We start from the raw sequence: 14450 nt of genomic DNA, 5'->3' as shown, positions 1-14450 counted from the left end.
AAAAAAAATTTTTTTTTAAAAATAAATAAAAAATAAAAAAAAAAATAAAAAACAAAAACAAAGGCAAAAAAACCCTCTTAGCTCCATTCATATTTTTGTCAAGCTGTCTAATCTTGTTCCTGTCTTTCTTGTTCATACTTCTCAAAAGGTGGGAACTCTACAGTCATGGCCTCCACTTCCTCAGCTCACCTCTGTCTGACCAACATACACCAGACTCTGCTCCCTCCAAGACTAGCAGAGACATCCCAGGTGCCATACCCACAGGTCACTGTTCAGTTGTTGTATCCCTGGACTTCCCTGGGTGCATCTGACTGTGCTGACCTCATTCTTCTTTGGCATTCCTTCTTCCTGTATTGCCTCACAATCAACTCTCCCGGTTCTGCGGGGCTCTCTCCAGCAACTCCTTTCCTCTTCTCATCAGCATCTCCTTCCCCACTTTTTCCCTCCTCAGCCACATCCAAACCATCAGGTAAGACCCATAAATGTTCACTAAATAAATATTCATAAACAGATCACAAGTAAATGTGTTTAGACATTATACAACAATTCATTGGCAAAACATGAAGTTATCAGTTCAAACATGGAACCCCATTAACAGATTAAAAGCTTTTAATCTTTATATGTGAGAAAACAAGGTAAATGATATCTTACTGAACATATAGCTGGAGGTAGGTCCAAGTAAAGACCTTATCATTCCTCGTAAGCTAGTCTGCTCAACAGGTGTGTAGGAATTTAAATACTTCCCTGTCAAGTTCTGATGTCAAACCTCATTCCTGTTTCAGGTCCTCCGCACTTGCCCTTCCCTCTGTTTAGAACATTTCCCCAAATTTTCCTCTTGCTTCCATAACACACTTCATTAGAGTCTGTGCTTAGATGCCATTTCTTCAAGTATCTCTTTGCTTCATCACAACCCCTTGAGACTTCCTACCTATTCCAGCACCTTGGTCCTTTTGTCATTTAATAGCACTTATTCCTGCCCAACATTAAATTTTTTCCCCCACTCATTTTATTGTCTGCCTCCCACCCTAGAAGGTAAATTCCATGAATAAGGGAATTTTGTTTTATTTACTAAGGAATCCCCAGTATCTGGCCCAAAGTAGGTGCTCACTAAATCTTTGTTGAAAAATGAACAGAAGAAACAACAGTAGGGAATGAATAAAGACAATGTAAGTGTGGGCTCCACCACTGTTACCTACCCAGGTAGTGACCACGGTGCCAGGTCACAGACACGTCTGAGCAAATGGGCACGGAAATACATGATAAGTTTCTGAAGCAAGTCAAGCAGCAAGTACACTTGCTAGTCTTGAGGAACAAGCAGGCAGGAAGTCTATGGCCCAGGACTAATGAACTTGACTCATCAGGACACCACACTTTCTCCAGGACAAAAGAGTAAGTCTCAAAGGGAAGATGGTGGGCAGTCCAGGAGATAAGGGATCCTATAGAGGTCATGGATATTCTAGATGCTTTCTGGGGGAAAAGTGAACAAGAGATGTCTGACTTAGCAAAAATGTAAATCAAGGGAAAATTTTTTAAACTTTCTTCTTGGCACTCTTCTCTATTCCTTTGCTCTTCTACAGGGTGGGTGGACAGTGACGCGTGACTTTACGCTAGCTCTCCATTTTCCCTATTTATGATCCAGATTTTACCTCATGACCTAAACCTGGCAGTCATGTAAATCCTAACACTATTCCAATGTGATCACACAATGGTGTTTTCCTCTTGAAAACAGAAGTACAGTCAGCCAACCTGGGAGCCCAAAATAGCTAGTCAGTTCATAAGCCCCAGTTATATTCTCTTCACTTGTCTCCACCTTCACTGATTTGTCACTCACTGGACAGCAGGGACGTCTGTGTTTACAGAAGCACCAGCTTTATACCTTTTCTAATGCTAGAAAAAATGCAGACTCCCATGCTCAAAGTTGTTTTGTTTTGTTTTGTTTCATTTTGAGAGAGAGAGAGAGAGTGAGAGAGAGGGTGAGTGGAAGCAGGGGAGAGGAATGGGGAGGGGAGGGGGAGAGGGAGAGACAGAAGGAGTGAGGGAGGGAGGGAGAGTAGGAGAGAGGGAGAGAAGGATAGAGGGATAGAAGAAAAGAAGGAGAGGAGAGAAGGAGAGAGGGAGGGAAGTCATGATCTCACAGTTTGTGGGTTCAAGCCCCGCGTCAGGCTCTGTGATGACAGCTCAGAGCCTGGAGCCTGCTTTGGATTCTGTCTCTCTCTCTCCCTGCCCCTCCCCTGCTTGCACTCTGTCTCTCTCTCAAAAATAAACATTAAATTTTTTTAATAAAAAATTAAAAATAAATTATAGAAATGGGCGTGTAGGTGGCTCAGTAGGTTGGGCGTCAAACTCCTGGATTTGGCTCAGGTGGTGATCTTGCGCTTAGTGGGATCAAGCCCTCTGTCAGGCTCTGCACGGATGGCTCAGAGCCTGCTTGTAATTCTCTCTTTCTCTCTCTCTCTCTCTCTCTCTCTTTCTTCCCCTCCCCCTCTCACACTCTGTCTCCCTCTCTCTCAAAATAAATAAATTTTAAAAAATGTTTAAAAATTTTTAATAAAAGAATTAGAAATAAAATTAAAATCACCTATAAAACAATCCGGTAGATATAATCGTGGTTAACGTTTTGATGCATTTCCTTTAAAACTTTTGCATAATATGTATCAGGATTGGCATTATTCTAAACATTGTGCTCTTTAAGTAATTTTATGAAATTGTGGCACCTAGGTGGTTCAGTCAGTTGAGCATCTGACTTTGGTTCAGGTCATGATCTTGCAGTTCAGTTCGTGAGTTTAAGCTCCACGTCGGGCTCACTGCTGTCAGTGCAGGGCCTGCTTCAGATCCTCTGGCCCCCTCTTTCTACCCCTCCCCCGTTTGTGCTCTCTCAAAAATAAACATTAAAAAAATAAATTTTATGAATTTATTTCTAAAGAAGAGTTTGCTTCAGTTTTTTCTCAATTATGCCAGGGTAGATGGGGTTTAAAAGATGATTTTGATATGTAATTGAGCTATTTAACATTTTATAGGGGTTGGTAATGCTCAAGGACATAATTTCTCTAAGAGTCCAATAAATATGAGCACAGCCATTTCAAATTTCTTCACATAAACAAAACTTTCCACCCAACAAGAGTTGGCTCCTGATTCAAAGGAGACTTATTTTCAGCTGATGTACCATTTTCTCCTGCAGGTTGAGCTGATTTATTGTTCAGAGTCACTATCTGCCTTTCTAATAAGGTTTCTAATAGCCTCTTAAATGCTGTTCACTTTGGAGGATTTTCAACTATTAGCTGAATAATGCCTCATGCTAGATGAAACTCATTAATTTTAAGAAGCAATTGGGGTGCCACAATTTGGTTCTTTCTTTAAAAACTGGCGATACAGTGTTCAACAGAACTGTAATGCCAGAAAACACACACACATTGCCCTCATAAGATTCCCCTCTCCCCCATGCCACCCCACCCCAAATTGCCTTTGCTAGGGAGAGGATCAATGTCATTTTTGGTCTAACTCATGTAAAACCACAGGATTTATGGTTTTAAAGCATCATGTCTGGGAACAATACAGCCCACACTTCCTTAACACCCAACATGATTTATATGATCACCAAGGAAACCCTAAGACCTTCCTAATCATATATAGTTTCACAAACACAAGAAATTTAAGTGTTTCCATTTCAGTAGGGTGTACACATTTTCTGAAATGAACTAGAAGATCAAAATTCCTTACCAAAGAAAGAAAATAAAAAGCTGTTAGATTTCTCAAGGGAAGAAACTTCCCTACTTAGTACCATGTCATCTAATCAATTCTATTTAAGAAACATTTACCAGGAATGTTATGTCACATGCAGATAATAAAAAGGGGTTCGAAAGCTATTCCTTGCCCTCACAGACGTCACAGTCTAACATACTGGTTCTTAAAATGTGGCTCCTGGGCCAGCAGCATCATGGTATTCTCTGTTAGAAAACTTTTAACTGCCAACTCAATTTCTTTAGTAGACTGAAGGGCTAGTCAAATTTCTATTTCTTCATGGTTTATGCAGTTTGTCTTCCAAAGAAATGTGTCTGTTTTATCTAAGTTGTTCATAGTAACCACTTATTATCCTTTTAGTGTCTGTAACAATCCTGATATTGGAATTGTCTCATTCTTGATCAGTCTCAACAGGGACTTATCAATCTTACTATTACTTCAAGGAAGCATTTTATTTTCTCTATTGTCTGTTCTCTAGTGCATATTTTTCACTTTTATATTTTTTATGCCTTTCTTTCTATTTACTTTTGGTTTAATTTCCTCATTTTCTAAATTCTTCAGGTAGAAGCTCAGATCATTGATTCTAAAACTTCTTTTCTAATGTAAGTATATAAAGCTGCATATATTTTTCCAGTTTTATAGTTTTTTAATGGCAGAAGAGTATTACAATACCAATTATTCCATCATGGCCAGGACCAAAATTCTTTCACGGAACTCCTTCTTAGTGCTTACTTAAAAATCAAATTAAGAACCAATGTGGGTGGGGGCTGTGCTAAATTGGTGATAGGCAGACATTGTTGGGATGAGCACAGGGTGTTATATATAAGTGATAAATCACTGGGTTCTAATCCCAAAACCAATACTACGTTATGTGCTAACTAACTTGAATTTAAATTAAAAACAACAACAACAACAAAATAGGGCACCTGCATGGCTCAGTCAGTTAAGCAACCGATTCTTTATTTTGGCTAAGGTTATGATCTCATGGTTAGTGGGAAAGAGCCCCAAGTTGGACTGTGCACTGACAGCATGGAGCCTGCTTGGGATACTCTCTCTTCCTCTCTCTCTGCCCCTCCCCTCTTGCTCATACACATGCTCTTGCTGTCTCTCAAAATAAATAAGTAAACTTAAAAAAAACAAAAAGAACCAAAGAAATAAACCAAATGAGGGGGGAATAGGTCCCCACTATGGTGAACACGTTAAGTTTATTGAGCACATACAGAACTCATCAGAGAGTACAGCTGAAGAACTGTGTTTTCAGTGAATAATTCCTCTGATACTTGCTTTCAATCCAGTGAGAAGAGCTATAATCCAAACGTCCATAATTTTCAGTGTAAAGAAATTCATGGGAAAAGTGCAGCTAGGCAGATTTTGCCTCAAAAACTCACATACACACCACTTGCACCCAGCAATGCAAACCACTTCCTTTTCCTTCCCCTGCAGGGATGTAAACCCCAACAGCTGCCATTCCATTAATAAAAACCTTTCCAGGACTGGTAAATTCTCAACTCTTTCCTACAATGTGTACAGAGCACTATACTAGGTGAGATGCGATGAAATACAAAGCATAATCCATGCTCGAGACAATTTAAGGAAAACAACAAAAAGAATTTGGGGTGGTTTGGATTCTGTAAATGTCAAATGTCAGAATTCTCAGTCAAAACTGTACCACAAAATTGCCAATGAGATACAGTGAGCAAAGGACAGTTTTTTTGGTAAATGGTGCTAAGTCCAATTGATATCTACATGGCACAAAAAATAAATCTTGACCCCTACCACACATCTTTTACAAACATCCATTTCAGAGCGATCATAGACCTCAATGTGAAAGATAAAACAATTATAAACAAATAAACAATATGCTTCTATAAATACTGTAGGAAATCATCTTTACTACCTTCAGATAGGCAAAGGCTTTTAAAAAGAACACAGAACCCTAACTTTAAAGGATAGAACTGAAATTGAGCATTGCTCATGAAAGGACACCAGTAAGTATAAAAAAGAAAGCATTACAGGAAAAATAAGTATTTATAAGTGAGTGCTCAAAGAACTAGTATTCAGAATACATAAAGAATGCAGACCAAAAAAAAAAAAAAAAAGACAATCCAATTTTTTTTTTTTTAAATGGGCAAAAATCTTGATTGGGAACTTCACCAAAGAAGGTCTCCAATAAGCATATAAAAATGATTAACCATCAGAGATATGTGAATTAAAATCACAAAATGATACCACTGGACACCTGTCACATGGCTAAAATTTTTTAAAACCTACGGAGAATACTGGCAAAGAAGTGGAACACCCAGAATATTCACACACTACAACCAGTATGGAAAACTTTTAGGCTAACATCTCCTAAAGTTTAACGGATGCCTACCCCATGACCCAATAATTCCACCAAAAGACACGTATAAAATGTTCATAGCACCATTCATCATAATAGTCAATGCCCGTCAATGGCAACATGGAAATAAACTACTAATCACAATGAACAAAATTACTGCTACAGTGTGCAATGGATTGGCCACAAGCTTTGGAAATGAATGATCTTGGACATGAATTTCAGTTTACCATGTAGGACTAAATATGCAGATATGAGTACAAAACCTCAAAAATCTGCTTTCTCCATCTGAAAAACAGGGTCATAACCATCTTACAAGACAATTCTGAGGATTAGAAATAATGTGCCTATAAAGCAAAGCACTATGTCTAATAGGTGTTCAGTAAACAGTAAGACTGGGATTTAGGCAACAGCACTTCTATCACTCAGGATCAATACCAGTCTTTTTTATACATAAACTCTTTTCCTGTAAATATAATGTTCCACCTGACCTGCCAAACCAATTTGTAGCATTGCCAACTCAGTCATCGGTGAAACTATACAAGAACCAGGTCATGGCATTTTATTATTCAGCTACTTTATAAACCCACATGCAATTGCAGCTGTCAGTTCTAATGCCAGAGGATCAAATGAGTTGGAAAGATTAAACAAATGGGCAGGAGAAATGCCAACAAGTGTATAAAGTGGATAGGAGTCCAACTGGTTCAGTTACAAAGCTGATCCTTAGAGAACACTAAGTGCACTGTATGCACTCTGAAGAGAAGCACGTGCAGGTTACAATGCCCAAAAAACCAAAGAATGAAAATGGGGACAAAAGTCCCTTATTATTACTATGGTTGTGAGCGTCATCCTGAGTCTCCTTTAGTCTTAAAAATAAGTCTATTCATACTTGTCGTTAGAGAATAAAACATATAGTCCTATAGTAAATCTCACTTTGACTTCTTTTTAATATAAAATATGTATATACGTGTGTGTGTGTATAAGATCTGGTATTTCGTAGCAACCAGATCCTAAATTTTAAAGTCATAATAAATATTAGGAGAAATGGCTATTTCTAAGTATAACACATAGTCAGTAATATTTTACTCACTTATAAAGAAAAGTCAGGATATTAACTTGTATTGCCATCTCAACTAGTAAGGGGAAGGCAGAGGAAGGGCAAAGAAAAAACAATCTTTTGAAATCTTGAAATCAAATTAAAACATTTTTTTTCATTTTATTTATTTTTAGAGAGAGAGAGAGCACAAGTGGGAGAGAAGGTAAGAGGGAGAGAGGGAGAGAGAGAGAGAAAGAGGGAGAGAAACTCAAGCAGGCTCCACGCTCAGCACAAAGCGCGACACAGGGCTTGATCCTATGACACTGTGATCATAACATGAGCCGAAATAAAGAGTTGGATGCTTAACTGACTGAGCCACCCAGGTGCTGCCTGAAATCAAATTTTCTTTTTTTTTTTTTTTAATTTTTTTTTAACATTTATTTATGAGACAGAGAGAGAGAGAGAGAGCATGAACAGGGAGGGTCAGGGAAAGAGGGAGACACAGAATCCGAAACAGGCTCCAGGCTCTGAGCTGTCAGCACAGAGCCCGACGCGGGGCTCGAACCCACAGACTGTGAGATCATGACCTGAGCCGAAGTCGGACGCCCAACCGACTGAGCCACCCAGGTGCCCCTGAAATCAAATTTTCTGATCCAAAATAACTCCTTGAAGAGTAAGGCTCCAAACTTCTATATTTTGACTTTATATTCATACACCCTAGCTAGTTCTAGTCTATTAAAATTAATTATTATGCCTATCAAGTTTTAAAAGTAAGATATAGTTAAGAAATTATGAGTATTTCAAAGTACTCTAAACTCAGTTCTATTCATTCCACAAGAAAGGTCAGTAGTCCATCTTGGTGCAAGTCAGTGACATAGGGGCTCTATACAATGGGAATGAAGAACAAGAAGCTTTTTCTTTCTTCTGTGGCTGAATTACAGGGAGAATCCCAGTCCATTTCTAACCTAGTAAAACAAAGAAAAACTTTGGCCAAAGCCTTGTGAATCTGTTTTTTTCCCCAGGCACCATATTTTTATAGCCCATGCTTATTTATTTTGTTGCATGGATCTAGTTTTCCATTTACATGAGGTTGTACATAGAAGAACCAACCTTAGTTAGGGGAGTCCTCTTTCAGTTTTCTTCAATGAACCATTTATTTGCAAAAGTTCTACAAATTCCACTCCAGTTTATTTCTCTGAATAAAGCAATGCCCCCCACCTTTGAAAAACAGCAAGTGCATAGACTGCCTGACACACAGAAGTAAAAGTTTTAAAAAATGTGAGATCCATAAGTTTAAGCCAGCATTGCACCCAACACATTTGTTTAAAATCCTAATTCAGTGTTTTTCCTTAAAATTCTAAGGTCAGGCTATATGATAAATCAAGAATATAAGTACAGTGAGATTTCCCCCACCCCAGGCACTTTGCGAGATAGTCTTTAATTAAATATGACGGTGTCCTCACTTATTTATAATCCAAAATATTGAAAAAAATTTAAATATCTAACAATAGAGGACATGTTAACTAAAGTAATACTTTTTAACAGAATCATACAACTATTGAATTTTTACTAAGAATTTTTAGTAACATGAGATAATTCCATGTTACATGGGAGGGGATCCACATAAAATAGGACCCCAACTGGGGCACCTAGGTGGTGGCTCAGTCGGTTAAGTGACCAACATCGGCTCAGGTCATCATGTCACGGTTCATGAGTTCAAGTCCCACGTCGGGCTCTGTGCTGACAGCTCAGAGTCCGGAGCCTGCTTCAGATTCTGTGTCTCCTTCTCTCTCTATTCCTCCCCTGCTCGTGCTCAGTCTCTCTCTCTCTCTCAAAAATAAAGATTTTTTTTTAAATTAAAAAAAATAAAAATAGGACCCCAACTCTGTAAAACAGATACAAAGAAACATACATCAAAATGTTGGCAATAGTTACACCTAGACGTTTATTTTCTTTCTTATCAAGAAAAATCTGTTTAAAATTGTTTTTCTGAACAAACACATTTACTTAAAGTGGCTTTTCAGTTAACTACAAAAGACCAGGAGAACATTATAGCCCCAATGACAGAAGGATCTAGTCAACTGGACTTCAGATCCTAGTATGTAATTTCAAGAAATCCTTAAACTTGCACATTGCCAATGTACCTTGCTAATGTTTTAGTAGTAGAGAGAATTTTATTCCCAAATAACTGATGACTAAGAGAATATTAAGTACACAAATAAGTTCTAAGAAATTGACTAAAGTATAGTTTTTATGTATTAGAAACCAAAGAAGGGAAGAAATGGAAATTAGAAATAGAAGGAAAAAGCTTAACATAAAAAGTCTCAGATCAGGAAGGTCAACAGTTTCACTCAAAGCACAGCTTACATTCACGACTCTCAGAGAACATTGCTATGCCATGAATCCTAAAGAGAAAGGCCATTACCTCAAGGAATCATATATGGACCATAAAGTACATTATGTCCTAAAGCCACACCACAAAACCATTCTAAACAAGAGCTGTGATAATTTCAGTAGTGAAAAAATGACTTATCATTTAATAGTAATCAAAAAGACAAAAACCAGTTACTTCATCTACTCACCTACTTTGTATATTCAAAACTTCACGTTTTTAACCTGAGATACCTCGGAAATAGAAATTGCAAAAATAAAATACTCACAGCCCCCCATAAAGGATCTTTTTCCAACAACATCCAGTGCTGCCTTTTATTCTTCTGATCAATCATACTTATTTCCTGCTTGTGGAGGAATTATTTGTATCTATAATTTATGGGTAAAACCTACAGGTCTGTATTTAGACACCAGACACGCACACATCCTCCATTTGACATGAAGAACTAACTAATGGGAAGTGCAGAACTAGGTTTCATAACTCTTCTAGTACTGATGCAGCTTCAAAGACCTACGCAAGTACGGCATTTCAAAATTCCATGAAGGTATTTCAAAATGCAGTGAGAGAGCTCTTCAATACTATGGTGGAATGGGAAGGATGGGCCCAAGGACATGTGATTTTACTGTAGTTACAGCCTTTAGATTTAAAACAGACTATCCTTTAAAAATAGGTTTTAAAAGGTCTTAGAAATTGTTTTCATATTCATTAGAAGTCATAAGAAATGTCGAATAGCGAAAGACAGTGAAAGAGTGTTTAAGCTCTCTGCCTCTCTGGAGCAAAAGACCCTTCTATTCCTTTCCTAGGTCACCTAACAATCCCAAATAACTTCATAAAAGCATCAGGATTTTATTTATTATTATTTATTTTATTTATTTATTTATTTTTTTTTTTAATTTTCTTTCAACGTTTATTTTTATTTTTGGGACAGAGAGAGACAGAGCATGAACGGGGGAGGGGCAGAGAGAGAGGGAGACACAGAATCGGAAACAGGCTCCAGCCTCTGAGCCATCAGCCCAGAGCCTGATGCAGGGCTCGAACTCACGGACCGCGAGATCATGACCTGAGCTGAAGTCGGACGCTTAACCGACTGCGCCACCCAGGCGCCCCAAAAGCATCAGGATTTTAAAGGAGATAAGGGGCAGGGGGCGGTACCTAGATGGCTCAGCTGGTTGACCATCCAACTCTTCATTTCGGCTCAGGTCACAATCTCAGTTTGCAGCTTCGAGCCCCACGATGGGCTCTGTGCTGACAGCATGGAGCCTGCTTGGGATTCATTCATTCATTCATTCATTCATTCATTCATTCATTCTTTCTCTCTCTCTCCACCTCCCCTCTCTCTGCTCCTCCCCCTATTCGCTCATGTGCACTGTCTCTGTCTCAAAATAAACTATAACAAATAAAAAATAAAGAAGGAAAGTTGCGAATGAGCAAATTTATCATCCTTGCCACGTTTATAAGGGAAAATTACTGAAGTCCATGCTTTAGTTCATAATTCACAGACATCTCAGACACCCAGGGGCGCCTGGATGGCTCAGTCGGTTAAGTGTCCGACTTCGGCTCAGGTCATGATCTCGCAGTTTTTGAGTTCAAGCCCCGCACTGGGCTCTGTGCTGACAGCTCACAGCCTGGAACCTGCTTCAGATTCTGTGTCTCCCTCTCTGCCCTCCCCCACTCACACTGTGTCTCTTTCTCAAAAATGAACACACATCAGAAAAAATTTAAAAACACCTAATTGTTTATTACAACATGGGTTGAGCATTTACATAATAATCCCAGTGTTAATTTCTGTTTCATGTACTATTTAGATGTTGTTGTCAGCATCAAAGTCTAACACCAAGACTAAGTTCACTTTGCAATATCACTTTTTCAAACTACTATGTCTCTGAAAGAATGACAAACTGAAAATAGATTAAAGAATTTGATAATACTTGAGGAAATTTTGATGCATAGAAAAAGCATTTAATGTAGCTTATGAATCAACAAGTGCAATCATGGAGGAAACTACTTGCCAAATACATTAAAATCACAAAGTCTTAGAAATTTAGAAATCCTCCCATTATATGGATGAGAAAACTGAGGCCAAGGGTGCTAAGGTAGGTGTAGACATACTGACATCAAGGAGACAAGCTATAAACATTCCAGATCTTCTTACAGACTTTTTTTAGTACATTTCTGAATTAGTTCTTTCTCAAACATGCTGTTTTCCAGTGTACTTTCAAGGAGTGGTGATCTTCAGGGCAAGTCACCTACTGGCAACAATCTCTTGCTGTCAGTGAATATTATTATCAGCTTTGAAAGCTGATCTCTATGAAGTGAAAGATAAAGAGAAACGGCATGTTCATACAGTAGTGATGGTATCCAACTGAGGATGAATGCTTTGCAAACGTCACCGATCCAAGCCACCCTCCCCACCCAGATCAGCCAAGGGTTGGGGTGTCCTCTGCAGAGTCAGGGTAGGTTTGCACAGGAAGTGTTGGTGTATGTACTCAGTCTTGGGTGATGAAGTCAAATGAGGATGTCAGCATTTTTGGTTCCCTTCAAACTGACCACATGCCAGTGAACTATTGCCTGAAATTGCAACCGTCCTCCTCCGCTACATTACCAAGGCCGGAAGGGTCCTAATGAGTATGGTGGCTCTGGTTCTTGACCTTTTTTTTTTTTTCAATGTTTTTAGCAGAGTAGTAAGCAAAGAAAAAAGAAATTCGTACAAAATATTTTCTGATAATTTGACCTTGTATAATGAAGATTTTTTTAAATTAATCTTTATAATTAAGCCTTCTCATTACTGTTCATTTCAGATATTATGTGGCTATAGTTGTAGAAACGGGTTGCAAAAATTGCACTGAAATAACATTTCTCTCATAAATGTTTGGGTTTTTTTTTTCAGTTTGGCTGTTTATATTTTATAAAAACAGATTTATGTGTCTTGGCTTTAAATCAAGTGATTTTGATCAATTTAGTCATACTCTAGATGCTAATTAAATTTGAAAGTGGCTTTAGAAACCATGATTATCAACCAATGTGTTATAAAGCTAAAATTAGTACCCTACCTCCAAAAAACATTATGGGGCTAAAAATAAATCTTTAGAAAAGCAAATTATGTCCTTCTCATAATGACCGTAACAAAGGTGCCAAGGGGCCCCATTTTACAGATCGTAAAAGTGAAAAATAATGGTAAGCAGCTCCCAGCAGAACTGTGATTCAGACCCTGTGCTGTTTAACTTCAAAACCTGGTCTCTAAAATCCAAATGTCTGCTTAGTCTCCCAGAGACTTCTTGAAATTATTAAGCTGGTACAAACTAAGAAAACTTTTTACTCTGTCTGCGCTTTCTTGTATTTAACTCCAAGCTCAAAACCTAAAACTGCTCATACCTGGTAAACTTCCCCTTCCTACTTCATGTGACCTTTTCATAACCAAATTCCCCAAAACTTTCTTTTTAATCTACTTGGAAGCCAATATTTGACCAATGATCCTACAAAAGTAGGATCATTTTGAATAATTCACCCCATAGCCCACCCAAGCAATAGTCAGTTTTATCTTAGTTTGATTATTGGTCACGAAAATGGGAAGAGCACATTTGTCACTTTCTCAAGGTCACTTTGAGCTAGAAATATAATTCTGGTTTAAGGTCTGGTTGCTAAACCACGCTTCCTCTGCAATAGCGAGCTACCATTGGTAGACTGGTCGCTAAGAAACGAAAAGCAACAAGAAGTATGAGATATTTCAAATATTTTTTTTTTTTTTTTGCTGATCTCTTTCCCCTACTTGTCCCTCCTCTATATTTTTCCCATTTCATATATATTTTATATTGTGATTATGGGAAGAAACTCTAACTGCTTTGGCAAATAAGGAAAAAGCTTATTCCTATTTCAAACATGAAGCAAAGTTTCATTTCCTTTTATTAAAATATGGTATATAGCCTCAAAAAGTACGACATTTTCAAAAAGCATTATGTTAAATCCATTTCTTCTATTTAAATTTTATTGGTACAGACCATTATCTTTTGACTTATAACTTTAAGACAGTTCACTAAGAAACACGTAGCTACCGACACATATGGGAATTGGCACCGTAGAGGATCTGGTCTGAACTCGCTCTGCCAACTGAATTTCTGTGGTGATGGATATGTTCTGTATTTGTGCTATATAATAAGGTAGCCACGTGAGCACTTGAAACACGTAACCAGGGAATTAAGTTAACATCATTTTAGTGCATTTAAATTTTAATTTTAAAAGCAACCAGTGGCTGACAGACAGCTTAGGCCTAAGGTCTGGATATCTTTTTTTTTTTAACTTTTTATTTTGAATTATTATAGACTCATAGGAAATTGCAAAAATAGTACAGAGAGGTCCAGTTTCCCCTAATGATTACATCATATTATATTACTATAGTACAATATCAAAACCAGGAAACCGACTTTGGCACAATATGTGTGTTTAGTTCTGTGCCACTTTATCACTGGTATAGATCTGCATCAGCACAACCACAATCACGACACTCAAGGATTCTGCCATCACTAAGAGATCCTTCATGTTAGCCATTCCTAGTCATCACCAACACCTTTCTCTTCACTGTTCCTAACCTCTGGCAGCCACTATTCTGTTCCCTATTCCTATCATGTAGTCATCTACAGCACACTGTATATAGTGGAAACATACTGTGTGTGACTGACATTGGCTTGTTTCATTCAGCATAATGGTCTTAGGACCCTCTCGGGTTTTTCCGTGTATCAATAGGCTGTTCCTTTGTACTGCTGTGTAGAATTCCATAGTGCAGTTGTACTAAAGTCAGTTCAGCCATTCACATGTTAATGACCATTAAATTGCTTACAGTTTTTGGCAATGACAAAATTGCTATGAACATTCTTGTACGGTCTTAGTGTGGATCTAAGTTTTCATTTCTCTGGGATAAATGCTCAGAAGTACGACTGCTAGATTGTATGATA

General features: G+C 38.0%; 1 protein-coding gene across 6 annotated transcripts in view; it reads right to left on the bottom strand.

Moving 5' to 3' along the window:
* The window catches only part of FGD4 (FYVE, RhoGEF and PH domain containing 4), a 248462-nt gene that overhangs the window by 164764 nt on the left and 69248 nt on the right, over positions 1–14450 (bottom strand). Inside the window, exon 1 of one of the 6 annotated variants that reach the window (XM_045465990.1) lies at positions 9773–9942. The exons of the other annotated variants lie outside the window; for them this stretch is intronic. Coding sequence (XP_045321946.1) covers positions 9773–9782 — 10 coding nt within the window. The 5' untranslated portion in view covers positions 9783–9942. Of the gene's footprint in view, positions 1–9772; positions 9943–14450 lie in introns of those variants that run through there. 6 annotated transcript variants of the gene reach the window in all.

Source organism: Leopardus geoffroyi, chromosome B4 (genome assembly GCF_018350155.1).
Source record: "Leopardus geoffroyi isolate Oge1 chromosome B4, O.geoffroyi_Oge1_pat1.0, whole genome shotgun sequence".
NCBI lineage: Eukaryota > Metazoa > Chordata > Mammalia > Carnivora > Felidae > Leopardus > Leopardus geoffroyi.
Note: the sequence above shows the minus strand (reverse complement) of the source record. Positions and strands in the feature narration are given on the sequence as shown.